At 37.7% G+C, this 27,698-nt stretch overlaps 3 protein-coding genes and 2 long non-coding RNA genes across 9 annotated transcripts; 3 read left to right on the forward strand and 2 right to left on the reverse strand.

Annotated features, from left to right (window-relative positions):
- Positions 1–2,334: 2,334 nt before the first annotated feature.
- On the forward strand, positions 2,335–4,258 carry LOC128018244 (uncharacterized). The gene is made up of 3 exons (XR_008184791.1): positions 2,335–2,462; positions 2,728–2,866; positions 2,961–4,258. It is a non-coding gene; the product is annotated as an uncharacterized LOC128018244 (long non-coding RNA).
- A 147-nt stretch (positions 4,259–4,405) lies between these two features.
- On the forward strand, positions 4,406–6,687 carry fkbp1aa (FKBP prolyl isomerase 1Aa). Of its 2 annotated transcripts, none has more exons than XM_052603636.1 (5): positions 4,406–4,527; positions 4,740–4,787; positions 5,489–5,601; positions 5,883–6,032; positions 6,333–6,687. In XM_052603636.1, the coding sequence occupies exons 1-4, from the start codon at positions 4,491–4,493 to the stop codon at positions 6,009–6,011; spliced, it is 327 nt and encodes a 108-aa protein (XP_052459596.1). In that variant the 5' UTR covers positions 4,406–4,490; the 3' UTR covers positions 6,012–6,032; positions 6,333–6,687. The 2 variants fall into 2 exon arrangements, with proteins under 2 accessions (XP_052459596.1, XP_052459595.1); XM_052603635.1 differs by having other exon boundaries at positions 4,407–4,527; positions 5,883–6,057.
- Positions 6,688–6,937: 250 nt separating this feature from the next.
- Positions 6,938–16,109, reverse strand: LOC128018233 (syntaphilin). 2 transcript variants are annotated; one of them, XM_052603624.1, is made up of 5 exons: positions 15,972–16,109; positions 11,443–11,545; positions 11,105–11,230; positions 10,142–10,291; positions 6,938–9,831 (listed from the first exon to the last, which is right to left on the reverse strand). In XM_052603624.1, the coding sequence occupies exons 2-5, from the start codon at positions 11,484–11,486 to the stop codon at positions 8,574–8,576; spliced, it is 1,578 nt and encodes a 525-aa protein (XP_052459584.1). In that variant the 5' UTR covers positions 11,487–11,545; positions 15,972–16,109; the 3' UTR covers positions 6,938–8,573. The 2 variants fall into 2 exon arrangements, with proteins under 2 accessions (XP_052459584.1, XP_052459583.1); XM_052603623.1 differs by having other exon boundaries at positions 11,105–11,233.
- A 1,148-nt stretch (positions 16,110–17,257) lies between these two features.
- rad21l1 (RAD21 cohesin complex component like 1) lies at positions 17,258–27,427 on the reverse strand. 3 transcript variants are annotated; one of them, XM_052603619.1, is made up of 14 exons: positions 27,368–27,427; positions 26,663–26,823; positions 26,172–26,301; positions 25,966–26,065; positions 25,777–25,880; positions 25,594–25,689; positions 24,016–24,129; positions 23,362–23,463; positions 21,556–21,785; positions 21,339–21,432; positions 20,273–20,421; positions 20,036–20,140; positions 18,540–18,614; positions 17,258–17,794 (listed from the first exon to the last, which is right to left on the reverse strand). In XM_052603619.1, the coding sequence occupies exons 2-14, from the start codon at positions 26,804–26,806 to the stop codon at positions 17,606–17,608; spliced, it is 1,632 nt and encodes a 543-aa protein (XP_052459579.1). In that variant the 5' UTR covers positions 26,807–26,823; positions 27,368–27,427; the 3' UTR covers positions 17,258–17,605. The 3 variants fall into 3 exon arrangements, with proteins under 3 accessions (XP_052459579.1, XP_052459580.1, XP_052459578.1); XM_052603620.1 differs by lacking the exon at positions 27,368–27,427 and adding an exon at positions 27,056–27,185; XM_052603618.1 differs by lacking the exon at positions 27,368–27,427 and having other exon boundaries at positions 26,663–27,021.
- LOC128018242 (uncharacterized) lies at positions 26,652–27,558 on the forward strand. The gene is made up of 3 exons (XR_008184789.1): positions 26,652–26,783; positions 27,025–27,175; positions 27,355–27,558. It is a non-coding gene; the product is annotated as an uncharacterized LOC128018242 (long non-coding RNA).
- The last annotated feature ends 140 nt before the right edge of the window (positions 27,559–27,698 follow it).

Below are 27,698 nucleotides of genomic sequence, written 5' to 3' on the forward strand. Positions count from 1 at the left end.
TTAGTGATATTTAATAACCTGAAAGTTGGCTACTTTTTTTTTTAAATCAGACAGTGAACCAATATGTTTAAACTTTAGTGAATTCATTGCTTTGCATTGCAAATAAAATCTCATCAGACTGGCTCTTAAGCTCTTCAGCAGTTCAGCGTCGTATTTCATGACTTTGTACAGATGTATTGTTGTTTCTCTCTCTGGCTCCGGGTCACATACACACTGATACCTGAACGCTGTGAGCAAGCTGATTGGCTGTGTGTCGTACCAGCGTCTGATCCCCAGCTTCCTGTTCTCCACTGTCAGGTGACTGGTTTACCTATAATGCACATGTCAAACAATAACTAGAGCAAAAACACAAGGTTGACAAGCAATTGTAAGTGCTTACCCTATCTTCTATAATGTATAAAAAAGACGGTTTCATCATTTCAATCATGGTTTTTTAGAAACTAGGAACTAATACAGAAAATAACTTCCATTTTTATGAGAATGCTCCATTAGTGGTCGCTGAAACCTTTTTGGCTTCCTTTCCAGAAGTCTTTGGGGAACTTTACACTGTTTTGCACTAATGTTGCTGGTCAAGGAGCTCAGTTACAGTATCTCATGTTAGCTACGCTGGTAAGACTGGTATGTGATAGATTTATAATTAAACTCAAAGTGACACTGTGCAGTAACATACGTGTTAGTTATCGTGTCACAAGTGTTAGCAGGTGTCCTCAACTCTGGGCCTCGAGGTCCACGTTCCTGCAGTTATAGCTCCAATCCTAATAAAACACACCTGAACACGCTAATCAATGTCTTCAGGATAGCTAGAAAGTTACAGGCACTTGAGTTTGGTCAAGGACGGAGCTGAACAGGGCCAGAGTTGAGAACCATTGCTATAAAGTGTATTTACGCACCACTTGAACACTGCATTCAGCCAATCAGCATACAGGACTAGAATTATCTATTTTATAATTGCCATTATAAGCTTTATCTTGCCAAAACCAGAATCAGTTACGCTAATGGAATGATGCTTTAGATTTTGAATTCACTGGATGTCCTAATGTGCGCACAGGTGTCTGCTACCATATCAGTGCCAATGTGACAGATGACACTGGTGAGGCTGGCACTGTTTATAGTCTAGCTGTAAGATCCTTCTGTTTAATGGTGATGGTGAAGAGAACATACATATAATACAGGTGGATAAAGATCTGGGTTAGTAGATTCACAAACTTGAGCTATTTAATTTTGTTCCAACCATAAAAAACATAACTTTTTTATGGCAATCATTATGTAATTTGCCTGTGTTTCTCCATAGCTTCTCATACCAGCTCTGGTGATCCTAGCTTCCACGCCAGAGAGCTTTCCAGTGTGCATGGTCATGTGTGTTTTGGCTGGATCTAGATTCGTGGTACCATGGTGAGTAACAGTAAGACCTAGATCTGTCCACTTCACACTGTTCATCTCTGCTACTCAGGCCAGAGAGTTAACACTTGGTGATCCATCAGGAAATCTTCACAAGGTTTATGCAGGACATTGCCATCTCTTTTGGTAATATTTATAGTTTAAAGGGAAAATGTGCACTTGTTTTATTACGTTGTACTTTTCAGTCATTAATTTTACTCAATGGAGAGGTCATATATTTCGTGATATTTGCGAACGTGTTCATCACTGCTTAAGGAAAGAGTATTAAAAGGGAGATGGGTTAATGAAATGCTTTTTTTTGGTCTGGATCTATTAGTCTTCAAAATACATTAAAATTCAATTTACACAAACATACTTTTAGGGGGGAAAGTCAGTCTTACAGTTGTCCTCCATAACAAAGCCTCATTCATTTATTATTTATTATATCAATTATAACATTTTATCATTAATTATATCACTGCTAAGTAATATATATAAAAAAAATAGAATAACAAGTGATCCAACAAATGTTTATGACAGGGTTAGTTCAGGTTGTAAAACTTGTCATTCATGTGGTGCAGCCTCCCAAAAACGTTTTTTTTTTTTTTAAGTAATTAATTAATTTAAATATACAGAATGTTTAAGCGGTGTATACTTGCATTCAGATGCAAGGACGATATGTTAAAATGCTTTTATTGGATGGTTACACTGCATTACATGAGATGTGATATTATTTCTATAAGCAAACAGGTGTACAGTTTTGCCTACTGAATGATATATTGGGAGACGAAATCTAATCGATGTACACAAAAGTAGAGATTTTGAAATGACCCTAGAAATTCCACAGCAATGCACTGAACACCACTCCAAACATCCAAACCACAAACCTACTCCCTATGGAGGTTTGAGTTTTGTGAAACATCAGTCGAATGCCTTGAATGCTATGTTTTGCTCAGGTCAACGCTGCAGATGTAGAGGATGAGTCTGCTGTTCAGAACCCGTCCTGCAATCTTCTTTTCCTGCTCGAGGTTTTGTAACAAGCTTGTAGGAGGCCTGTCTGCTGGCTTCTCCACTATGACACTACAGTGAGTCAGCACTCGCTCTCTTTAAGCCAATGTAATGCCTGACTTAAAGTGACAGTCAGTCCATTTTAAAAATACTGAGGACACCGGCACTTAATCCGAGTTCGATTGTTCAAGCTCTGTGTCCTGCAAGTTTTTAAATACTGTCAGGCAAGAATGTTTGACCAAAACAAAACCAAGCTCACGTTTGCAATAGTTCAGCCTTTTTTGTGGAAGTCTGAAATGTTTACCTTGATATATTTACACTGAGCAATGTGTTTTGTTGAAGCTTCACTGGATATAAAGCAGGTGCATGAAGTCATGCGAATGAAGTTTCTTTGGGCCCCCGGTGGGTTTAGTTTTCTATTCTTGACCCAATCAATGAAGCACATCGGAAGCAAGTTTCAATAAGATCTTTGAAACACAAGGTAAGACATATGAGTGCCAGCCAATGTCTCAATCTTAGAAGATGTATGAATGTTAATAATAGTACAATGTACACTTTCTTTGTTTCTTTTCCAGTTCTTTAGAGTGGCACACTTGCCATTTTAGAAGAGGAAAATGTCCCCATAATTCAACAAATCACTGACTCCAGTCAGACTTTCATTTTTAAATCAAAGACTAGAATAATATCCCATCTTAACCCCTTACCTGTCACTCACATTTTTGAACATAGACTTTGTAGTGCATGATCCAAACTTACATTTGTATAATTCATGAATGAAAACATTTTGTAACATGATATTGATGTACCATTTACATGGTAATGCATGTCTGATTTTAAAATGGCTTTTAAAGGATGAATTTTGAGATTTTAAGTTTTCAGTTGATATATAATTTCTAATGATTTCTAAAATGTGATAGAGAAAAAGGCAACAAAGAAGTCTTTTTTTTTATTTTTATTTTTTAACAAAGGTCAAAACTCCTGTTATAATGGAGATTTTTGAGGGTGCACTCTTGTCATAAATTAATCGATTACATTTCCTACAAATATATATTTGGGAGTCTTAGACCTTTCCAATAATATATAGTTTGTCAAGATTATATTAGAATTAATTGTAATATAGTGAAGTAAATGTAGGCGTCCCACAGAGGGGACGGGTGACTTAAAAAAGGATTCATTAAAAATGTGTCACCACTAATGTAGATTTATTAATATTTGTCTAAAACACACACACACCCGTATAATTTCATAATTAAAATGCTTTAAAACTGCAGGGAACCAAACAGGATGAGTTCCATTGTCTGTGTTAGACAATTTTCAAGTAATTTACCTAGCTCTGATCATTTCACACTAGAAAGTCTCAGTGCAGTTACATTAAATATTAGTCCTCTTGTGTACAGTTGTGGGGGGAAAACAACAGCATTATTTGTTTTTTATTAATAAAAGCTGTAAATGTATTTGAATTTCATTCCACTGAAGTAAACCAAGTGTATGGGTCATACACTGCTGTTGTATCGATTTCATATAATACCATGTACCTTTACAATAACATGCCATTAATATTTTAAAACATGTTGCTATTTAGAATTAGATCAGATTCGGTATTATATAATATATGTTAAAGTTTTTTTTAAAGATGTCAGTCAGTGTAAATAACTAACAATAGCCTACAAAAGATGATCTGCTTGTGATGGAGACAGAATTGGCAGATGATTATCAGTGCAAAAAGAAACAACTCCAGCCAGCACCGAGACTCGAACCTGCGACCTTCGGGTTACAAGTCCTGTGTACATGGTGTGTACAGGTGTTAACAGGAACAGATGCATTAAAGTAATCACACAATGATCAGAATTACAAATACGTCATTTATGACAGTGGTGGCAAATATCAAGTTAGAGAAATGTCGTTGTGCTAAATTGGGTTAGAGCTGAACCCGTGGTTAATGCACAGTGGATCTGTCGGTGTGTGTCTGATAGAGCGCAGTTCGGCGTCTGTCCGCTGGCGGCGCTGTGTGCGCGTGCGTGGCGCGGAGCGGGGGTTGTGCTCTCACTCAGCGACTGAAGCGCATTCTGTGTGCAGAGCTTCAGGAGGCAAAACAAGCAGCAAGGATGGGAGTCGAGGTTGAAACCATTTCTCCTGGAGACGGTAAATTGCACCACAAATAGCATCCCATCGACAATTCACAAGCCACAAGCCACAAATCTTCTAAATATGAAATAAGACTCATTTAAAATCGACACATTCTGCCTGTCTTGGGCATCACGGGCGTTAGCTTGCTAGCTAACTTAAACACTAACCTCTTCCAACAGGATTTGCCGTGCACTTTTAACATCTTCTCTTCTTGTTTCGGATTTCAGGAAGCACTTTCCCTAAAAAAGGACAGACGTGTGTCGTGCACTACGTGGGTAAGTTTGATAAGTGAGAAGTGATGAATCGCACGAAGGGTGTTAGCCAGCATTAACTGTTAGCTGATTAGCCGCACTGACACAAAAGACACTTTCGCATCCGCGAACGGCTCTACAACGCTCTCAATCTTTAGTATTTTTACAAGATTTAATGTTTGCTACATATTTGATCGTTCCTTTTGTTCTCATCTGATAAATGCGTTCGAACACCACATGATTTGGAAACCGTGGCCTGTTCTTGCGGACATACGGTGTTTATATTACCGTGAAAATAGCGGGCAGCCTCGTCAAAACTAGACGTCTTTGGAGAACGTCACATTTCAACGTCTTTACCGCGAGTATGATGCGCAGAATGTTGAGATTGGAATGTTCTGCAGTTCGAATCCTCCGTGGGTGTGATTTTCAGAACGCTTTGGTTTGCACATGCCCACGATTGTCAAAACGCTTTGATTCGAACATCCGGCTTCTATGACGCGCGCACGTTTTTTTTTTCCATTCAGACGGTCATTATGCTTTCAAACCAGACTGTTTTGATGAATCCAAAGGATTGTGATCTGCAGCCATGGAAGGCTGTTTTTAATATTTCCTGTGCTGTCCAAATGAAAGGAAAATCAAATGATTTCGTATTCAGCGTTTCTTGTAAATGTGCAGGTTGACGCAGCGTCATTCACGTCTCTTGTTAATTCTCTCTAATTTCTCAGGCTCTCTGACAGATGGACGCAAGTTCGACTCCTCCCGGGACCGGGGAAAGCCTTTCAAATTCAAAATCGGCAAACAGGAAGTCATCCGTGGTTGGGATGAAGGAGTAGCCCAGGTAATTAACAAACCTTGATGTCCTTTAAAAAATAAGGTTTGATTTTCAATATAAAACTGCCCGACCTACATCAAGCTGTTATCTAATGCCACACACACAGTGTGTTCATAAAGTAGGTCTCGGCCTAATTGGAAAATTTCCCCTTTTGCTTCAACACACAAGTACATGCAATCTCTCTATTGTGGTTTTGATAACCAAGCAGTATCACTTCTGTTATCCTCCATTCATTGCTTGTTACTTGTGACTTAATTTGGTAAACTGACCTCTTCTCCTTGAAACAGATGAGTGTGGGGCAGCGCGCCAAGCTGACTTGCACTCCGGACTTTGCTTACGGGAGCAAGGGGCACCCGGGCATCATCCCTCCCAACGCAACCCTCGTATTCGATGTGGAGCTGATCGGCTTGGAGTAAAGCCCCCACATTTGGACTCAGGTTATTCCCTATTCATTCTTTCAGGGTATGTGCAGTTTTCCACATCTATGTTGTTGTTACTTGGTATTTAATACATTTTATGACTGCATGTCACCTAAGAAGGTACAATTTTTTCATCATCATAGATAGTTCCTCCAGTTGCATGGATAACTTTTATAACTAGCAGTTGTAGTCTTGGTCTTAAACATCCTGTAGAGTTTATTTAACAGGCTCTTAGATTAAACCTGCGTAATCATACTTATGGCCTTTGAGGAACACAGTTTAGTTGTTTAATAAACCTCTCTCTCTGTTTTCTTCCAGGTCAACCTTTTTAAGGAACATTGCTCCATGCATGTGATCCTCAAAAGGGACTAGTGTTAATAGCGATACCACTTAGCTTAGCTCTGATTTGCATTTGTATATTTGGTTGCCTTTTTATTTCTTTTCTGCTTGACATAATCACTGGTATACTCTCAATTATTGGATGTTCACTAAGAAACAGTTTTTTCTTTTTTCTTTTCTTTCCTTTTCTCTTTTTTTATATTTGATTTCTGTGTTGTAAACGCGATCACAGCAACAGGGTTGTGGCTGAGCTGGTAACAAGTACTCTGGTGGGGAAATCTGGTTAAGTATAAGACGAAACTACTTGAAAATAAATTGTTTATAAAAAGATGAAGCTGGTTTCTGATGTGTTGATTGGGGAAACTGGAATGGTGTGTTATCAGATGAAGACAGCTGGTCCCTATTTCATTTTGTGCACACTGAAATCTCAGAGGTTGAAATCCCACAATGCATAACTGAATATTAAAGATCAGTTTTGTTCTGATTGCATGTAATTGTCATGTTGCAGTGTTTTGCTTGAAGTGAGGACAGACTACGACACTTTTTAAATAATAGAAAAAGTCATTAGCACAACAAAAGCACCGTCATTTTAAGAAAACATTTTTATTTTCAAGGGGCGATTGAATCATACAATCCACATTTACAGTAAGGTTTGAGTGTTAATGGGCTTTGTCTATATACACAATCATATTTTGTAATAAGGCTCTGCAAATCAGGATGAGTTCTTTATGTAAATGTCTATTTGAAACCGAATCTTTAAGTTTCCTGATAGCTAGCTAACTAGGAGTAATTGTGCTAACATGCATTTGAAGCCCTTAAAATAGTCTACTGGAATGCCATGATTGCAGAGTTTTTTTCTTTTGTGCTACTTCAAAGAAACAGAAGACTTAGCTTTACAAATCCATGAATTAATTGCAAATATTTTCCTAATAGTTTACTGAAATCTGTATGCATGCAACAGTTAAAGACCCATTTGTTTTCTGAGTGGTGTGTTGAAATATTTCGAGATTTAAAGACAAGCCTTTTATGACAGTAAATGTACATCTTCACAACTACCGTTCTACTATTTATAAACCTTTGTTTTTCTAAGGTTTCCGCTAAGATTACATCCTCTCTAGTACTATTCACCTGAGTTCCACCTGAGACTGAGTTTAATGAACAGAAACATCTACCACCCAAACAAAGGACAGATGAATAAAGTCATCTTAGGCCTCACCTTCCATCGCTTGCTCAGAGAAATCTGGCATTTGATCAATATTTTCTACAATTCAAATAATTAAGCAAATGAAGCATATTAAAGCAGTTTCTTTTTGCTCATATTAAGAATACACTGTTGTGTAACCGATACAACAATTGACACATAAATTGAGTCTAGAATTACATCAGAATAGTTATCCTTAACACTCCACATTAGTAAAGATATTTTCAGCTTATAGGATCAATGTTTTATGATATAATAGTGACTTGTGCATGTTTTTTAGAGATCCAAGCAGCAAAGTTGCCAGATGCCTATTGCTTCTTGCGCATTTACCATTTAATTTATTTTCACACTTAAATGGAATTTTGTGTTTATATTGTGAAAAGTTCTGTTTCTTATGGAATTAGATGGATATGTAAATGGTATGTAAAGGTTTAAAATTTGAAAGCCTGGCCACACTTATTTGTTTGCGCTATGGACGTGAAATGTCCTCTTCTCATGAAGATCAGTTCACACCAATGTCTATGTAACCTACCTAAAGTTACGTGCAATTTTTTTTCTTGAGAGCAGGCTTCACTCATGAAACTAGAACAATGAGTTCAGTTCAGTAGAACAGTTAACATAAGAATAACATTTAGAGACATTCAATTATTATTATTTAAATCTTAAGGCCTAAACTTCTGTCCATTGTGACTTCTCTGCTCAGCTCGGACTCGTGTTTGCAGCTACTTTTGACTGTGTACTTTCAGCCAGGAATGGGCGGAAATACAGCAGATAAGAGAACCAGAAGGAAAAGGAAAACAAATGGTGGAAATGAACCAACACCCTTAAACCTCGTGAGTGTCTGTGCAAATCAGAGCCACATTCCCTCAATCTTTGTCCCTAACAAGCATTGGTGTGATGGATTTCGACCTCTTTGGTTCAAAAATAAATAAATACAAATCCCAAACTGGTAGATAAAGGACAAATAACCCCACTCAAGATGCAGTTACAAGCTTTTGATGGAACAGTAATGCTAGCTATCAGATATCAGCTCTTCCTGTTCCTGAGGGACTTCCAACCCGTCTTAGAGAGTGCAGAGCAACGGCACAGCAGCCGCGCAACAGGGAGCCCATGTTATACACCGGCATGCCTTCATTCCGTGATCCCCGGCAAAGCCACGCCAGTGTGGGAACTACAGGAACGGCCACCGCTAAGAGGTCAATCAGGAAATAACGGCTCCAGTGGCTCCTCTGAGGGGGAGCTGATTCTGCATCCTCCTCCACTCCATCTTCATCGCTGACCGTTACTACCGCTGCTTCCTGTGGTGGGGGCACTCTGGGACAAGGTTGTTGAACCTGTGGCTTCGTCAACACTGTCGCCATTGTTGTTGATGATGAGAATTCAACTGTGCTGTCTAGCGGCAAAGTTTCTGTGATGCAAGACAGCTGAGCAGGGGAAGTAGTTGCAGAGGATGGTGTGAACACCTGTGGTTCAGCTATAGTAGTGTCTGGTGCACAAGTTGCTGAAGTGATGATGCTCAATTCCTCACCTCCGCCCTCTTCAGAGATCCAGGTTATGGTGGGGCTACAGGCCTGTGAGCGGTACCCTGGCCTGTCACTGACCTCCGATGCACTAGGGGGCGCTGGTGGTGGAGGAGGTGGAGGTGGTGCTTCCTCCTGTGGGAGGTGCAGAAACAAATGGTGGTGTGGGAGGTAGGCATGTGGAATACAGCTGCAGTTGTTGTTAACGGCATGGCAGGATCGGCCGACGGGCAACACCGCCTCTCCGCTGCACAATCTCTCACAGGTGGAGGATCGTGACAGAGAGGAGCGTAGCGTTGCGTGAGGGACTTGCTCAGACAGTAGAGCTGCTTCCAGAAGTAGATGAGTACGCCCGTCCCCTCTTGGTAATGTCATCGCCCCTCTATTGGCCGGGATGTAGCGATCAGAGCGTATGTTTCCATTGCGATCTGTAGCGCCAGGTGACGTGTCACTGCTTAGCCTGGTGAAGGTGGCGCTGCGGTTCATGGTGTGGGCCGGAGAGCAGCCACAAGACCTGGATGCTCTAAATCGTGGGCCTATCCTTCCGACGCCTAGACCTTCAGACTTACAGTCCTGTTGTTCTGCCTCATGGGTCCCCAGATTGGAGCTAACAGTTTCCACAGCCTGCTGAAGCTGCCGGATCTCCTTCCGGGCCTCTTTTAGGGCCAACTGGGCCTCTATGCGATGACATTCCTCTTCAATCCAATCCTCCTGCATCCGAGTCAGCTGCATCCGTAACTCCTCGATCACAGAGTCTCTGCCATGGTCAAAAATAAAACATGGGCATAGAAATAAATCTTGTGCTGTCTCTGACAAGCGCATACTGTTAAGTAGATACTACATTTGGTTTGAAACTTGCTTCACATCCATTAAAAAGTATGTTTTATTTGGTATGAATGTGTTTAGTATGATAATGTTTAATACTCTGGATTCTGACATATTTGTAGGCATATTCAAATGCAGGGTAAATCCTGCTGTATTCTGTATATAACCACATGTATGATGCTAAGGATGTCAGGAGGCTTAACTCCACTGACATGTTGTTGAGAGATAAAAGCATTACTGACCTGTCCTGAAGCCTCTCCACGTTTTCTTTCAGCCGAGCTCGTAAGTGACGAATGCACACTTCCTTCTGCTGCAGTGGGGTGAGATACTGCTCAGGAGCCGGCGGACGGATCCCGTGGTTCTCACTACAGGTGGCATACTTTGTCTGCCGTCTGGGTCAGAGAGCGAGAAATAAATCATCTTTAATTGTGCTGTATCTCATAATTTGAATATAGTTAACACGTCAACAGTCCTGATATGTCCTTAGTATGATTATTAGGTTCGGTAACTCTCAGTGTAAATTTATGCAGTAAGGAACTTTACCCTTCTCATTTGCACAAAAATCAACAGATTGTATATTTATGCCGAAGAGACATTTATGGAGGCCCTACGAGGCGATGCATTATCTTCTTCTTTTTTTTTTCTTGTTCTTTTAATTTTCCTGTGATCACAACCTATAGCAATTACTTTATGATTTTACATGATCATGCATTTCTTTTGTACTTGACATAACGTAATGGACTTGCAATAGTGTTGACAAGGAAATCAACTTACATATAACACCATTCACAAAAATGAAAGATAAAATTTATGCCAAGTCAGTCACAAATGCAACTGCGAAAGGTTTAGATTTTCAGTGAATAACAGCTATTTGTATGACTTAAGCAGACTTGGAATATGATGTGAGTAAATTATCTTTATGGCCTTTCTTTGTCATTTTTTGCCCTTCTCCCCATTCACTTTGATAAAGAACAGAGCAGCCCATACATTCTACAAAAAACCTCCTTTTGTGTTCCGCAGAGAAAGAAAAACATGTTTGGGATGACGTGAGGACACTAGTAACCAGACTTTTAAATGGATATAGTGTCATGTCAGTTCCATTAATTCTATTTTTGCACTGTACTTTTTGCCACCATACAAAATCTGGAACACGACCCTAATGGAAGACAAGTGAGTGTGTGTGTGTGTGTCTGTGTGTCGCTCACCGTGGTGTGGCTGGGTTGGAGCGTGGTACAGTGTTGCTCTCTGTGCATTTGCAGGATACTGCTGAGTAACTGCTACGGACAGACGAGTCCCCATGCGAGTGTCGAGTGCTGCTTGGGGCAGCAGGCCTTCTGTGACACACACACACACACACACACACACACACACACACAGCTGAGCTCTGACGTCCATATCAAACAGGCTGTCACAGTGCAACTTGGATGTGTTTTAAAGGAATTCAAACTACTGCCACTGAATGAATATATCACATCCTAATAATCAGGCTAGAAAACTTTCCATGCGTTTGATTGTGTGTGTTCAAAGAGGAGGGGAGCATTACCTGCGGGAACCAGCAGATGGCTTTCGGCTCGCAGAGTGGGACATGGGTGAGGACCGACACCTCGTAACGGCACAATTACAAGGATTCCTCAGGACAGATCTCTCTAAGACAAACACACAAACCACAGAATATAAAATACAATCAGATAAAAACTAATAACATTTGAATGACACAATATTAATCTCTTAAAGATAGATAGGTACTTAAAGTTAAAGAGACCCTTTTTTAACAGAACACAAAATAGTCTGATTATATTTCAAGAGACTAAGTGACGGTAACACCCGAGGGTCTGCAGGTCATTTCTTTATGTTTTTTAAAGCATGTTTCTGCACCACATGACTTTGATTAATGGAGAAAAAAAAGTTTTTGAAATAGAAATAAGCAGTGAACCTGAATTTATTTATTATTATTATTATTATTTTTACAGTATATACACTATTGTTCAAAGTTTGGAGTTGGTAGGATTTTTAAAGGTTTTTGAGATAAATTTCTTATGTTTTCCAAGACTGCATTTATCTGATCAAAAATACGGTGATATTCTGAAATATTACACATTAAAAATGACTTTTTTTTTATTTCAAAATACATATTTTAAAATGTAATTTATTCCTGTTGTTATGTAAAGCTGAATTTTCGTCATCAGTCTTTAGAGTAACATGATCCTTCAGAATTCATTCAAATATTTTGATTTGCTGCTCAAGAAACATTATTTAGCAATGTTGAAAACCATTTTGCTGTTTCATATTCTTGTGGAAACCATTGTTTTTTTTGTTTTTTTTTCAGGATAAAAATAAAGTTAAAAGAACAGCATTTATTTAAAACAGAAGTAATTTGTAACATTATGTCTTTACTGTCACTTAAACAAATGGTTGTGTATAATTCATAGAATGCAAAAGTATCTTAAAAGTGGTCCATATGAATTGTGTACGATAGTCATATGACATTCTGAAGCCATGTTACAGACCAAAACTGAAGGATGCTACAACCTCTGAAGAGTTGTTATACAGTGCATCACTGTTTTGCATCACCACTTTTGGAGCTTGACGACTTCAGTCCCAGCTGTATGGAAAAGAACAGCGTGAAGATTCTGTTAAATCCATTTGTGTTCCATGGAAGAAAGTCATTAAAGTTTAGAATAACAGAAGGGTGAGTGAGTATAAGTTGACAATTGGCCTTTTGATAGGCACAAACAAGTGTTTTTGGGGACTATGTACCCTTGCATCCCGTTAAAATACCAAATCCAAAAAGACACATGCCAGACAAAATTAGATTCCCACAGATGCTGAACAGAATCCAACAGAGAGCATTTTATTCTGGATGCCACATGACTCACAAGAAAATAAATGCTTATGTAAACCAAGCATTCAGAACAATAAACAAACTGATTTAGACAGTCACACACACACATACAGCACAGATGATGGATTCTTTCACTCTCTGAACTGAGCTATTCACACACTCACAGAAACATGGATCGTCTCTCAGTGCATGAAGTGGTGACATGAGTGACAAAAGTGTGTGTGTGTGTCTGACATAACACTGGCATCCATGACATAGCGGCGTTTAAATATTGACTCGTGCCTCTACATTAGTTTAATGCATATTTGATGCTTTAGTTTTTTGTAATCAGAGGCATATGATTATTATTACTAGTTTTACAATGTTAAGATTATGTTTAGAGCTGAGACTACATTTAAACACTATATATATATATATATATATATATATATATATTTAAATGCCTTATTTCTGTTCACAATGTGCACAATGACCAAAAAAGAGAGCTTTTTCTAGCATGACCCAGTTATGATTTGCTGAAGAGTCTGCACTGTCATCATCAACCGAAAAAAAAGAAAGAAAATAAAAACCTTTTATTCCCAGTCTGTATGTAAAATAGCATTTCCTGACAATACTTCCACAACAGGTGAGCAGAAAGTGTATGATTTTTGAGTTGATTGTTAGTATATGTAGTCCTGGAGAGCATCTGTCAGGCAACAAGGTTCAAGTTCAGGAAATCATATAAGGTCTGTGCCACAAGTAACATGAACAGACACACACACACACACACACACACACTACGTCTGGAGTAGCTGCTGTTATATACAGATTGTGTACTTATGTTCCAAAGTTGTCTCAAACAGTCAAAATCATTGCAACTTTCAAGACACATATTCTCTCCCTATTGCTCACTTTCATTATTGTTATAGTCTGCATTTCTCCAAACAATCGGAACTTTGTATTGCAACACTTCTTATGTTACTATGATTGCAGCCTTTTTTGTAATTTTAGATACTGAACTTTCTACTAGATTAATAAATGTAACTATAAATATAAAATACAACTGGAGTCTGAAACTACACTGAAACTTAAAAACTGAATTTAAACCTGGAATTGAAGAAGAGATAAGATAAAACAAAAAATAAAAAAAAATCTACATGCTATACAGGTGCATCTCAATAAATTAGAATATTGTGGAAAAGTTCATTTATTTAAGTAACTCAAATTGTGAAACTTGTGTATTAAATCACTTAAATGCACACAGACTGAAGTAGTTCAAGTCTTTGGTTCTTTTAATTGTGATGATTTTGGCCCACATTTAACAAAAACCCACAAATTCACTATCTCAACAAATCAACTCAAAACACCTACAAAGGTTTCCTGAGCCTTCAAGATGGTCTCTCAGTTTGGTTCACTAGGCTACACAATCATGGGGATGACTGCTGATCTGACAGTTGTCCAGAAGACAATCATTGACACCCTTCACAAGGAGGATAAGGCACAAACATTCATTGCCAAAGAAGCTGTTCACAGAGTGCTGTATCCAAGCATGTTAACAGAAAGTTGAGTGGAAGGAAAAAGTGTGGAAGAAAAAGATTCACAACCAACCGAGAGAGAAATCGATTCAAAAATTTGAGTGAACTTCACAAGGATTGGACTGAGGCTGGGGTCAAGCCATCAAGAGCCACCACACAGAGGTGTCAAGGGATTTGGCTACGGTTGTCGTATTCCTCTTGTTAGGCCACTCCTGAAGCGCTAAGGAGAAGAAGAACTCTACTGTTGCCCCGTGGTCCAAAGTCCTCTTTTCAGATGAGAGCAAGTTTTGTAAATCATTTGGAAACCAAGGTTCTAGAGTCTGGAGGAAGGGTGGAGAAGCTCATAGCCCAAGTTGCTTGAAGTTTCCACAGTCTGTGATGATTTGAGGTGCTATGTCTTCTGCTGGTGTTGGTCCATTGTGTTTTTTGAAAACCAGTCATTGCACCGGTTTACCAAGAAATCTTGGAGAACTTCATGCTTCCTTCTCCTGACCAGCTTTTTGAAGATGCTGATTTCATTTTCCAGAAAGATTTGGCACCTGCCCACACTGTCAAAAGCACCAAAAGTTGGTTTAATGTCCATGGTGTTGTTGTGCTTGAACCCCATTGAGGGGGGTATTGTCAAGAGGAAAATGAGAAACAAGAGACCAAAAAATGCAGATGAGCTGAAGGCCACTGTCAAAGAAACCTCAGCAGTGCCACAAACTGAACACCTCCATGCCATGCAGACTTGAGGCAGTAATTAAAGCAAAAGGAGCCCTTACCAAGTATTGAGTACATGTACAGTAAATGAACATACTTTCAAAAAGGCCAACAATTCACTAAAAATGTTTTTATTTTTATTGGGCTTATGAAGTATTCTAAGTTGTTGAGAAAGTGAATTGGTGGGTTTTTGTTAAAAGTGAGCCAAAATCATCACAGTTAAAAGAATCAAAGACTAAAACTACTTGAGTCTGTTTGCACTGAATTTATTTAATACATGAGTTTTACAATTTGAGTTAATAATAATAATAATAATAATAATAATAATAATAATAATAATAATAATAATAATAATAATTCAAGTTTAGGAATTCTATCCAGCATTTGAAGGGCAGATTTTACTTTCATTTGACATTAGTACATTCAAAAACACATGCCTCACAGCCAACTGTTTTCTACAAAGACTCTAAGCCTATGGCTAGGTAGGCCTTAGATAGATAGATAGATAGATAGATAGATAGATAGATAGATAGATAGATAGATAGATAGATAGATATTTTCTCCCCCACATATGAAATATCTGGGACATGCCTCACAGGATTGTACTAAGATAACATAAGCAAATATATAAAGATCACATTTTTGTTTACAAGAATCAGAAAATTTTCCAAGATGATCAACTTCCATGGTTCAGGACCCAGGATGACGTCACCTCCCTCCATAGTTTGCAGGTAAATCGTCCGTGTGTAGTAAAGGGCACAAGCTGTCTTATGTAACAGTATCTCTCATCAGCAGACACCCTTCACCTGTCTGACGCGGCGCTGCAACAGTGCGTCGTTGACTTTCTTCAGCGTAAAACTATATTACATAATACGCACAATCAGTGTAGAAACTGTAGCGGGCTGAGAGACGCAGTTACACCAATCCTTTAAGAGCCTGTTATAGTTTATGAAACTGCTGTAAGTCGAGATAATTCATGACAGAGAAGAGTGAACCGCGATGAACGTCACTTACATCATCTGCTCTTCTTCCGTCGACACTGCTTTGCAGGATCTCAGTGAAGTTTGTGCACGGGTGTTGGCGGAGCCCTGCGCGCGGCATCGTCTCGCTCGGGATGCTGATGGACGGTTGCTGATGCTGACGCTGTTGATGAGCGTGCGCGCGCGGGGGACCTGCGAGAGCAGAAACGACGCATTTGCGCGACGCTGCGACGGCGTTTCTTAAAGGGGCAGAGACCTAATTTCCAAAAATAGTAAATGTTATATCATCAGAGCAGCAGAACTGTAGTCACAACAATTTGTACTGTTTACAGATAATGAGCTCAGATTACTGAATCTCTCTTTAGTGACTCTGAGCATTTAAAGCTTCCTCTGAAATGCAATCACTGGTTTTACTGGAGCAAGTATATATATATATATATATATATATATATATATATATATATATATATATATATATATATATAAATGAGCAAATTGAGCATTAGGGTGTACATTTACTTACTCTAGTTGACATAAAAATACAAATTATTGTATTAATTAAAAATATTTAATTAGTTCATGTCCCTTAATCTCCAGTTCACCCTGTAACTGTACATTGGAGCTACACATTCTTTAAAATGTTAAGCATATGCCCTAATCATAAGATTATTGGAAGAGTCACCATTTCCTTGGAGGAAACCAACCTCAAGAACAAAGTAATTATTTACCGTCAAATTGTCACTCTAAATCTTCCAATAATGTCTAAGCAGATAAGATTTAAACTCTTAGATTTATGATCAAAGCTCTGTAGTTTTTATTGTGTGAGCAAAACTTATAATGCAATTTAATGATGAGAAATTAACAAATAAATGTTTCTTAGCTTGATTTATCATGTTTGACATTCATCTTTGAACAAGAGTGAACTGTAACAGTAAACTGGACTCTTGCTTCAGTCCAGTAAAAGTTAATCATGAAGTGCTAACAATATGAATATTATGCTTTCAGCGCTAAATATAGATTCATTCCTTATTCACAAGAGCACCCAGGACATCTTCTAAACTTTTCCTTTAGAGTTTGTGAAATGATGTTTGGAATGAAATTATTTATTTATTTTAGTTTTGCAATAAGTTTTTATTTGAGATGTACATTTAATGGTCTCAAAGATTGGGTAAAAAGAACATATCATATTAATCAACACAGAGAAGAACTGTTTTTGGAACATACCTATTATTACATTAAACTGAAGGACGAAACGACAAAGACCTATTCAGGCTTGAGTTACAATCCATGCCAAATGACTTTTCAGGTAATGAACAAAGATTTAGTTAATTTAGTTCATGAAATTGGTTAAACTGAAACAATCATATTAAGGTTCATTTGATATCTGTGTGCTACTCTACAGTAATTTTCAACCATAACCCAGATCATACAGCTCTGAGAATTATATATATATATTTAAGAAACAGTATAACACTATACAAACACGTTTCATAGACCAGAGACATTTTTTGAGAAGGTCTCTATGGGAATTTCAAACACAATGTCAAAATTTTGACAGAAATCTATCACATTTTCTTCCAACCAAAAACATGTATGACACCGCAAAGTCCTTTAATGAGCTCTAACGTCTCTAAAGGGTTTCCCTCCGTTGCTTCATGGCTGCCAGCTCTAGAGAGAGGAAAAGAGAGGCCCAGGTGTGGCGATGATGTCACTGTATGGGGCGCTCTGGTGCAGGTTGAGGATTTGTTGTTTCCTCAACACCAGCAGGCAGAAAAACATGGCTGCCACATATGAACGATTGCTGCTCTCACATAAAGCATGCAGACTGTACACGGCATCGGGAGAAGAGTCTTGTCTCTGAAGAAAAATGAGAAGTTATTAGATGATATTAAATTATAAACAACAAATGTATTTTTTATGTAGGACTAAATATGTTTGAAATACTTGAAGAGTAGAAGAAGAGAGAAGAAAAATCTGAAAATGGGATCAAATACAGTTTGTACAGCCCAAAAGGTGTCTATAAACATTGTTCAAAAAATTATACATAATAATTTAATAACAAATATTATATTTCTTTTTTTATGTACAATCCAAAAAGAGCACACTCAAGCAAGTATATCATTGCTAGGCAAACGTGACCAGGCAGACTAGACACCCCAACACCCTCAAGTTGCATAAAGTCGACTGGGACTGACTGGAACTAGCACTTTCTGACTGATCCTGCCACGTTTGTGTATAATATACATCAGATAGTCAGTGTCGGTGGTCTAAGTGTGCCTTCTTAGACACACACTGTCCAAACGATCATCGTGGACAATATGCAATTATAATTCATATAAGTCACAGAACCACTGATCTATATAATATCACAATCATAGATATATTTTATTATATTCAGATTACACTGCTTTAGCCCAGCCTGGTGTTGTCACTGTGAGCAGGGTGTCGAATGAATGAGACTTCATGCCTTTATGCCTATTCTTTATTTATTTTTCCACTCTCTTAATTCTTCACTCATAACTCCTCATCTACAGCTGCTCCACAGGCCAGGCCAGATCAGCATTAACACTCTCTGTGTATTTGGTGTTTGATTATTTCTTACTTTGAGTGCTTGGAGGAGGTCGTGTGCCCGACTGGTCATTCTCTTATCCTCCACATCCTGGCTATTCAAAGCAGACTGCAGACAAAGGGAGGAGGCCAAATGTTACACACACATCAGTCTCTCCTTGCTGCATTTACTTGTGCAAAAAAAAAGTAAGAACAGTAATATATTGAAATATTATTACAAATATTTTTTTTTTTTTAAATTGTATTTAGTTCTGATGTAAAGCTGAGCTTTTAGCATCATTACTCTAGTCTTCAATTAAAGTTTTTTTTGTAGCATTTTGTAAGTTTTAATGTCACTTTTGATAAAAAGGTATGTGTCCTGCTGAATAAAAGTATTCATTTCTTTAAAAAAAAAGAATGATAGTGTACTGAATATAAACATATTAGACTTCATGTTAGGATTTCAATAATTAGTAAACTTAACTGGTAGTAGTCCAGATTAAGAAGTTTGCAGGCCTTATCTTTTTGACTGATATTTATGCTCTATGAAATATTTGAAATGTAACTTTAATCGTTCACTGTTGGGACAGGCTTTACTACAAAATGGAAATGCTTGCTTTATATAAATACAATAGAAACATAGTATAATGCAAGATATGTCTGGGTGTTAAACATCTTCGCTGCAATGAGTAACATAATAAGTGACAATAGTTCACTCCGAGAATTTGACAGAATATGCAAGACCTGTTTTAAAAGCTGTGGCAAGAGCCCATTAAGTCAGAATTGTGAATAAAGTGTCATATAACATTTAAATATTACTCTGAAAATGAAGCTCCATTAATTGCCTAATGTTGGCAATGTAAGATTGGAGCAATACAGTTTGTGACATTTATTTCCACATAATTTTGTCAAACTTTCGTAAAAGGGGTTACCAGAATATCGAACATTATAGTTTAACTTGAGTTCAACAAATATGACAAACTGGATGGATTGCTACCTTAATTTCAAAGGTGTTGACAATGATGCCATTGCAAAGTGCAAAAATGTCACTGGTTGATTGAAATTGTTTATTATATATTAGCAATTACTGACCCTTCTCACAAGACTCTGAAGATCCGTTTCAATGGTCATCAGAATCGGAAATCCTACAACGTTTTTTTTTAACGCTATACTTTGTATTATATTACCTTTGCATCAAATAACAAACTAGTTCATGTTAATTCAAGGGTGTTTCTAATACAAATGAGTATGGTAGCGATGGTAGATTTTACTCCCATTATAAATCTCGCTCTATTTTCTTTTCCATTTTTTGAAAGTTGCGAACACTATTGTGGAGTGTATCGTTTGCCTTTTGAGCAAATGGAAATGCAAATAATATATTTGTGATATATTTAGTCTCTCATTCACTGCTACAGAATTTTACCCAACTATGTTGACTTCCACTTGTGAGAAGAATGGAAATATGATAAAGGTCTATTACGGATTAGTTGTGGCAGGTCTTATTTATTTGTGGTCCTGATGTTTTTTGTGCGGTCGAGTGTTTAGCACTACCTGTGTCTGTGTCACTGGGGTTTCCCTTATCCCTCCAGATGGATGAACAAACATGGAGGTGTCAGAGAGAGGCTCTGGATATGACACCTCCAACCTACTCTCCTCCTGTGACAGAGAAAGAGTAAGATGGGGTGAAATGATTAGTTATTACATTCTGATGAATAATTATGAACTTGGACCAGTAATTTTGGCTTCTTGTTGACTTGAATGCTGATTAAGAGCATGTATCGTTCTTACACTGGTGGTGTTCCACAGAGGTGGAGGTCCTGGACGAGTGATAGATGCTTCTACAGTAGTGTCTTCACCTGCTGGTTGATTAGGACCAACAGACTCCTGCAACAAACTCCAGTCATCCAGCACCGGCTGAGCAGTGCTCTCCCAGACTGCTACATGTCCACACACACACCAATCAGCACAACAGTTTACTTACAATTACTTAATATATACTTAACCATAATGAACATTTTAATATATAGGCTAGCTAGCCTATCCTGCACTCAAGCGCACATAAATCTTGCAGCAAAGCACCGGCAAAAGCATTAATGACTATGGTTATGTCTGGAAAAATGGCAAGGAGATATTTATTAATAAACTCCTGTTTTCTGAGTCATTGTCCACAGCAAAGATGAAGTTAACAATGCTGACTCGCCATCACCGCAGTAAAATGGAAGTGCCTTCAGAGAAAAATGCATGTTTCATATGGATGACATTATGAGCTAGACATTTCAAGCTTTCTATAGATATGTTTCTCATGTCTATGATGAGTTTTGGTTCATTTTTGTGATGATTTCCACAGTTAATGGCGACCAAGACTGCAGAAAGTGCATCCTGTTTGTTTTCTCTATTTTAAAAAAGCACAACATTTTGTTGATAATGTGAGTGTACACAAATAAGAGTAGACTTTACAGTTACGAATGATGCATTACTCTTATTTGTATTAGCAAAAATGACGGCGTATTTTAAGTTGTTTCTAAGGATATAAGGGAAAAAAATTTCAAAAGTAATCGCGCTGGCGCCTCCATATACATTATAGGGATAGTTCATCCAAAAATGTATTTGTATGTTTTCCATTCGCTTTCTTTCCTGCTTCCTCGGGGTTCAGTGGGCAGAAAAATATTCGGTAATTTCTGGAAACTTTCCAAAAATCCTGGCAAGTTTCTGAAATTAACTGGAAATGTTCTGCCTCTCTGTAACACTAGTCTCAGCTGACCACTTGAGATCAGATCACTGAAAATGCATTTTAATACCAGGTGGAAACGGACAGATTAACTCTGCTCTTGTCTGATGTAATGTGGTTTGTTACCCTCTCTAGGTTGCTCTATTTCCTCATGGTCAGTCTGCTGTCTTGCTCCTCCCTCCAAACCTGGTCTCCTACGTGGTGTGCCACAAGGGAACAGCTAGAGGAATAGAGGGAGAGGAATATTTCCCAATGCACTGCGTAATGCTATACTCACTATGAAAGCTGTGCACTTCAGTTGAGCTCGGCTAGTATTCCAGCTACGTGTGTGGGCGATACATACCTGCTTTAATTCAGGGTGAATGAATGGCAGACAAAAACTGGAGAAAAGCTGCTTCACTCCTCCATTTTCCCTCCACTCCATGAGCTGGCGAGTGGGCGGGGCTATCTCCAATGGGGTTAAAAGGTCAGAGCAGTCAGTCAATTGATTCCTGATGTCATCGTTTGTGAGCTCCTTTGACCGGTCAATAATTAGCTTCCGCTTCCTCGTGCTTCTTTTCCTTGCTGGAGATGCTGAGCACATGTTTGAACTTACTATTAGTCTGATGCAGGGCCTAAAATTTTAATTCACCAACCGCCAGATTTAAGCAAAAATCAGGGTTGGCAAGTATATGAAACAGCTTTAAATCACCAGTTGGCCATTAACTTTGTTTTATTAATTCTAACAATTCCTGAAAACGTGATATGGTTTGGTGTGATTATCAAATTGAAAAGACAGCATGTTTTCAGTGTTTTTGGGGCGGTTTCCAGTAAATGCTGCTCCAAAAGAACCCCATCTATGCAAGTGCTGCGAGTTTGAGTCACTTATAATGTTTGGCCCATGTGTCATTTCCAAATCCAGTTTGAAATGAGAATGGCCTGTTGTTAACAAAAGAAATGTTTTTATGTGGTTTTCTGCTAAAATAAATCTACATGGTTTAAAGTTTGAAAGCACAGAAATGCAACATGAATATTAGTATTGTAATTTTACTGTTGCTATATACTGCATATATGTATATCATAATAATATGATAAATAATCACCATTTTTATCATGAACTACAGTTCAATAGTATTATAGTGAGTTCTTTATAGTTTAGTTCTAATATTAAATATGAATAATAATAATTAAAATGTGCAATCAGACGTGTTTCCCCAAATTTGTTCTGCCAGTGTTTTTTTTTTTTTAAGGAATAAAGTTTCATGGTCTTAAAAAAAAAGTTTAGGGCAAGTAAATTTTCTCAAGTCACCGGGCATTGGTAGGTGTGGCAACCGTTATTTTTAGGCCCTAGTCTGATGTCTTAGCAGCAGATCTGGAATACTAGCATGATGATACTGAGCAGTATATACTATATAATGCAAAAATGAAAAGGATATATATATTTTTTTTTAAACTCACTACACTGAATGTTTAATTCTGTGTATCCACTTGTCATCTCAAAATATATATAAAAAGCTAATTCTGTATTTGTGATCCAGTATTTTGCAAAAATGTCTTAATATATATCAGTGCAATAAAAAGAGTCAAGAAAAAACTGTGGTTGACATTTGACATTGTAGAATATAGTATTACACACTCTGGCTACATATTATGCCTTTTGGCAAACATAGTAGGCCATCATGCTTAACACAAAAGACTGTGCACACACTGCAGCAGCTGATTCATTAGCATGATCTGGCATGCAAACCCTATGTGGATATTTTTATTCTTGGCTGCCAATAGCACCCTCAAGTGGCTTCATGAGAGCAGTTAAAACCCCAACATTAAAAGGATAGTTCAACCAAAAAATGACCTTTCTTTATCAATTTCCTCACCTTCGTGCCTTTCCAAATGTACGACTTTCTTCTGCAGAACATAACATAAGATATTCTGAAGAATGTTGATAATCAAATATTATGGCAACCTTTGACTTCCATTGTAATATCTTATTTTATGTTTTACACAGAAGAAAGTAAGACTCATACAGGTTTGGAATGACATGAGGACGAGAAAATGATGACAGAATATTTTTTTTTTTTGGTGAACCGTCCCTTTATCAGTTTAGCAGTGAACAATGTACAACAATTTGAGGCAAATGTCCATTATATTCTCCAGAGCTGTTAAAACTCACGTGTGCCAGCAACAGGTGCAAGAGCAAAGCCTTCCTCTGGATTTACCAGAAAAGTGGTCTCAGTCAGGGCTGGACTGGTCCTACCCTTTAAACAGGAATGTTCTGGTTTGAGAGAATGACACAGTGGTTAATGTTAATGTTGTAAGCAAAGGCCAACTCCTAATAAATTACAGATAAAGAATACATTATATTAAGATTGTTACTGTACACACATATAATCAATTAGATATTAACTATTTATCATTATATAATCTTAGAAGTGGTTTATTAAAATACACATCTCAATGTATTTTTATTTAATGTTTTATTAAAGCAACTGTATGTAACTTAAAACTTTGACTTTTTCTTTTTGAAAATAAATTCGAAAACTTCCTAAAATTCCTAAAAGAATTACTGAGACTAAATATGACAGCAAAAAAGAAAACGAATAAGAATGCAAATTTAAAATGTCTAATTGTTAACATATTTTTAGATTGTTGTTATTACGTTAGTGTTTTATCTCTCTTTTTATTTGTGAGTAAATGTGCATGTGCATAATTTAATATTCCCAAAACAAACTATTAATAAGAATGAGATATAAAGAACAACATGGCTACTTGTTCATCTATTTCAATGGCTAAAATATAACAATGCAATTATATAGAAAAAGTGCACCATCATTTCCTGCAGCGGTGACAGCGGTAGGAGGAGGTGTAGCTGGTAACTCATTAGGGGTGTCCTCACAGAGATCAGGCACCACAGCAGCATCTGTAGTATTTGCTATAAAATCTTGACAGACCACAAACAAAGAGAAGAATATAAATATTGGACTCAGAGAGGTTGAAGGGTGATACAGTTCCATACTTTTAGTGGTTTAAAAAAGAAAGAAAAAATAAGCACTTTTTTTGGTATAATTGAGATCATCTGGCAATGATTTAGTACAAAATGCACAAAAAGCAAGTTGATTAATATTGACTTATATAACAGTCTACTATCATATCCCACTGTAATTTTCACACTGAGTTCACATAAACAGATTTAAAAATAGCCACTTTTCACAATTCCCCTTCTTGGTGGATAAAATATACACTTCAGATTTTTCTTTTTCTTTCATAACTTGGCATATGGACATTTTAATGTATCCAACTTCTCATTTAAACATTTAATTATTATTCATTATTATATACTCATTATTGCACAAACCTCTATTACAACAGTGTTAACTCTTCAATATAACTTCAAAGGGATACTTCAGCCCAAAATTTTAATTGGGCCATCATTTTACTCCCTTTAACTCTTTTTAAAAGGTACAATTTGTAAGATATTTGCAGTAAAATATCCCAAACCAACAAGGCTAGTGTTATATATTTTGTCCAGCTGATTAACTAACAATATCTCTAATGTTTTCAACTACGTGTAAATTATGAGAAAATTCCCATCTAAACAGTGACACGGGGAAGTGCAGTCGCCTGTCAGTGACGTAAGTTCCCCTTTGTTACAGTCTTTACTGACGTAGAAACCACGTGACAACAGTGTGTGGACAAATGCGGAAGAAGCTTCGCGACAAACTTTAACTAGAAAGAGATGCCGATCTCACTTGTGTTTTACTCGACAGGTGAGTTGTTTTGATTCGTATCTGTACAGAAAACGTATGCTATTATAACGATCAACAAGATTAGTATTATGGGGCATACACGCCAAACCCGCTCTAGACCTGCGCGAGGATGCGTCTGATCCATCGTCTGATCGCGTCTTTGCATTGAATTTGTATGTAATCTACTCGCGCAAACCGTTGAACTCGCGTTATATCCATGATTTATCTTTCCGTCTGATTGATGGCCGTCAGCGGTTGGGTAGAAGACAACAAATCCCATCATCCCACGCTCCTTCTTAGCGTCATCATACCACGTGATTGTTTTGGTAGTGCGCCCTCTAGTGGCAGGTCCTACAACCTGTACCTTTAATCAGCACAACTAATAAAAACATCTTAAAACAATGACCAAACAGTTATTTGAGATTTGTTTAACACTTATAAATAATTAAATCTTCATATATCATTTCTTTTATTGAGCAACATAAGTTTTTCTGCATTGCATTGTTTTTCAATACCATGCTGCATTAGAAAATACATATTGTCAGTTTTTTATTACATTTTGACTTTAAACATACGCATAAATATTACTCATGTTATTAGAGTGTGTTTATGAATTTTCGGTGTGAATGTCGTAAACTCATAAGTGTAATGTACTGTACCGATGAGGTCGACAGCCATTTCTTCATCACCAAAGCAGTCGCCGTGAACACTGAAACTCTGATCAAACAATCCTTGATATGACTGGATTTCCTCACCTTTGAATGGAAAATACAAGCACAGACATCTACAGGTTTGCATAGCTTGTGTAAAAACTTGGTTTGTCATTCATTCAGAGGTGTTACCAATTCGGTCCATGGTGAGAAAGTGGTTCTCAAAGGACTCTTTGAGAGTAATATCTTCAGTCCGGCACTGATTCAAAGAGAAGTGATCGACCACATCAATAGTGCTGGGTGAGACAATAACATGCCGAATAAGTCATAAAGACATATCAAAATAAATGATATATAAAGAGCAGTTGAAGAACGTGATACTTGAGATCAGGCAGTTTGTAGTCAAAGTCAGTGAAGTCCTCTGGTAGAGTGATAGTTTTTAACGTGGCCTCCATCGCACCCTCAGGCAGATCTGTCTGTCCTGTGATCAGAAATGAAATATTGTTGAGCTCTCTTGCAGCGTTCACTCGTTCTGTTGTCACTGAGGGATTTAACATCAGAGATGGCACATGTGAGACTGCATTCACCTGGCCGGAAAGCCACATTGATTTTGACCAATGCATCACTGCAGTCTGTGAGAAGGTATCTGGTCTTCCTCGAGTATATCCGGACAACTCCTAAAAGAAGGTGACCTGAAGTTCGCAGACCGATTTTAATCTGGTAATGAATCACACACAAGGGAACAATGTTTAGAATTTATCTATGGATTATTTTTATTATTATTATTGCATTTGTTGTAATTGCATTCCTTTTAGCTTTTAGGCCTAAATAACATCTGGCAAAGCGACTCCCAATGAAAACTGGCCGTTGAGATAATTTGGTTACATTTACATTCAAGAATGTTGATTAATGTGAACATTATCCCCTTTTTGGAACTAAATGTATAACTTAAAAAAAAAAAAATATTCAACTTTCTTTAATTTAGCTTTACACTTTATTCCGCCTCCAAAAGTGAGCACTAACCCCTTTAATTAAAATGGTTTAGTGTCAAAACATGGATTGACCAGGTGAACCTTACCTGGGGCGATAGGATCTCCTTGATGGAGGTCTCTAGGTCACATTCAAACACGTGTGCTTTGGTTATTTTCTTCTCCCAGTGGGCTGCGAGCCATATCTTGGCTAATGTGCTTCGTTTGGAGGTGAAGATTTGGGCATAAAACATCGTGATGTGTGGCGTGTCTAAGAAAATACAAGCCGTCATGAGAGACTGTGGAGATGTAACTTAATGAACTTATTAACAGCGCTGTGTATTTAAATAAAGTCATTGATTCACACGGTAACATAAGAAATAGCTTTTTGTTAATAGATGTTGCACTTGGGTTCCGGCTGTCACTCTAAATTTCTTATATAGCGTTAGCGTTTGTTTGTTTTGTTTTTCAGGCTCTGTCTCAAAACACAGATAGCTACCGACCCAGACAGCCTCAATAGGCACCGTCCAAATGTCTGAATGATGCTCCAAAATGCTGTCGAGATGGACACCAGACGTGTTGTGCGTTTGGAACGCGCCCATGACGCCAGGAATGCTGTCTAGGTAACCTTAGGGAGCTCACTAGTATTTGAGACGCAATCTTGTCAATTAAATACGCTGGAGTTTTTTTTTTTTTTTTCGCGTACAGCAAGTTTACAATTTCAGTATCATGGAAATTAGCTTCATTCGTCTATAAATAAACTATTATGAAACTCCTGATGTATCTTATTTTTCTTATGTAGGCCATGACGTTACCTGTTGTCGCTCCGCGTTGATCAACACTGAATCAGTTTTCCCGCCCACTTCACGTGCGCTTCTCTGATGGCCGAAAAAATATAACGTTAGTCTTTTTTAACGCGTCAAATTGTGTGACATTATAGATGACTTCATTAATTTTTGCATCTTACCTATGTGTGTGATTTGAATATTAAATGTAATTAATGAAAGCAGTCTTAAGATGTCTCACGCACATCTCGCTGTTTTATTAACCCTTTAAGACCTGAATTTTTTCCACTGAATATTTTTTTTTTTTCATGTAACGAAAAAGATTTTTTATATCCCACAGCTGAATCAATGTTAATGCATC

This window comes from Carassius gibelio, chromosome A8 (assembly GCF_023724105.1).
Source record: "Carassius gibelio isolate Cgi1373 ecotype wild population from Czech Republic chromosome A8, carGib1.2-hapl.c, whole genome shotgun sequence".
NCBI lineage: Eukaryota > Metazoa > Chordata > Actinopteri > Cypriniformes > Cyprinidae > Carassius > Carassius gibelio.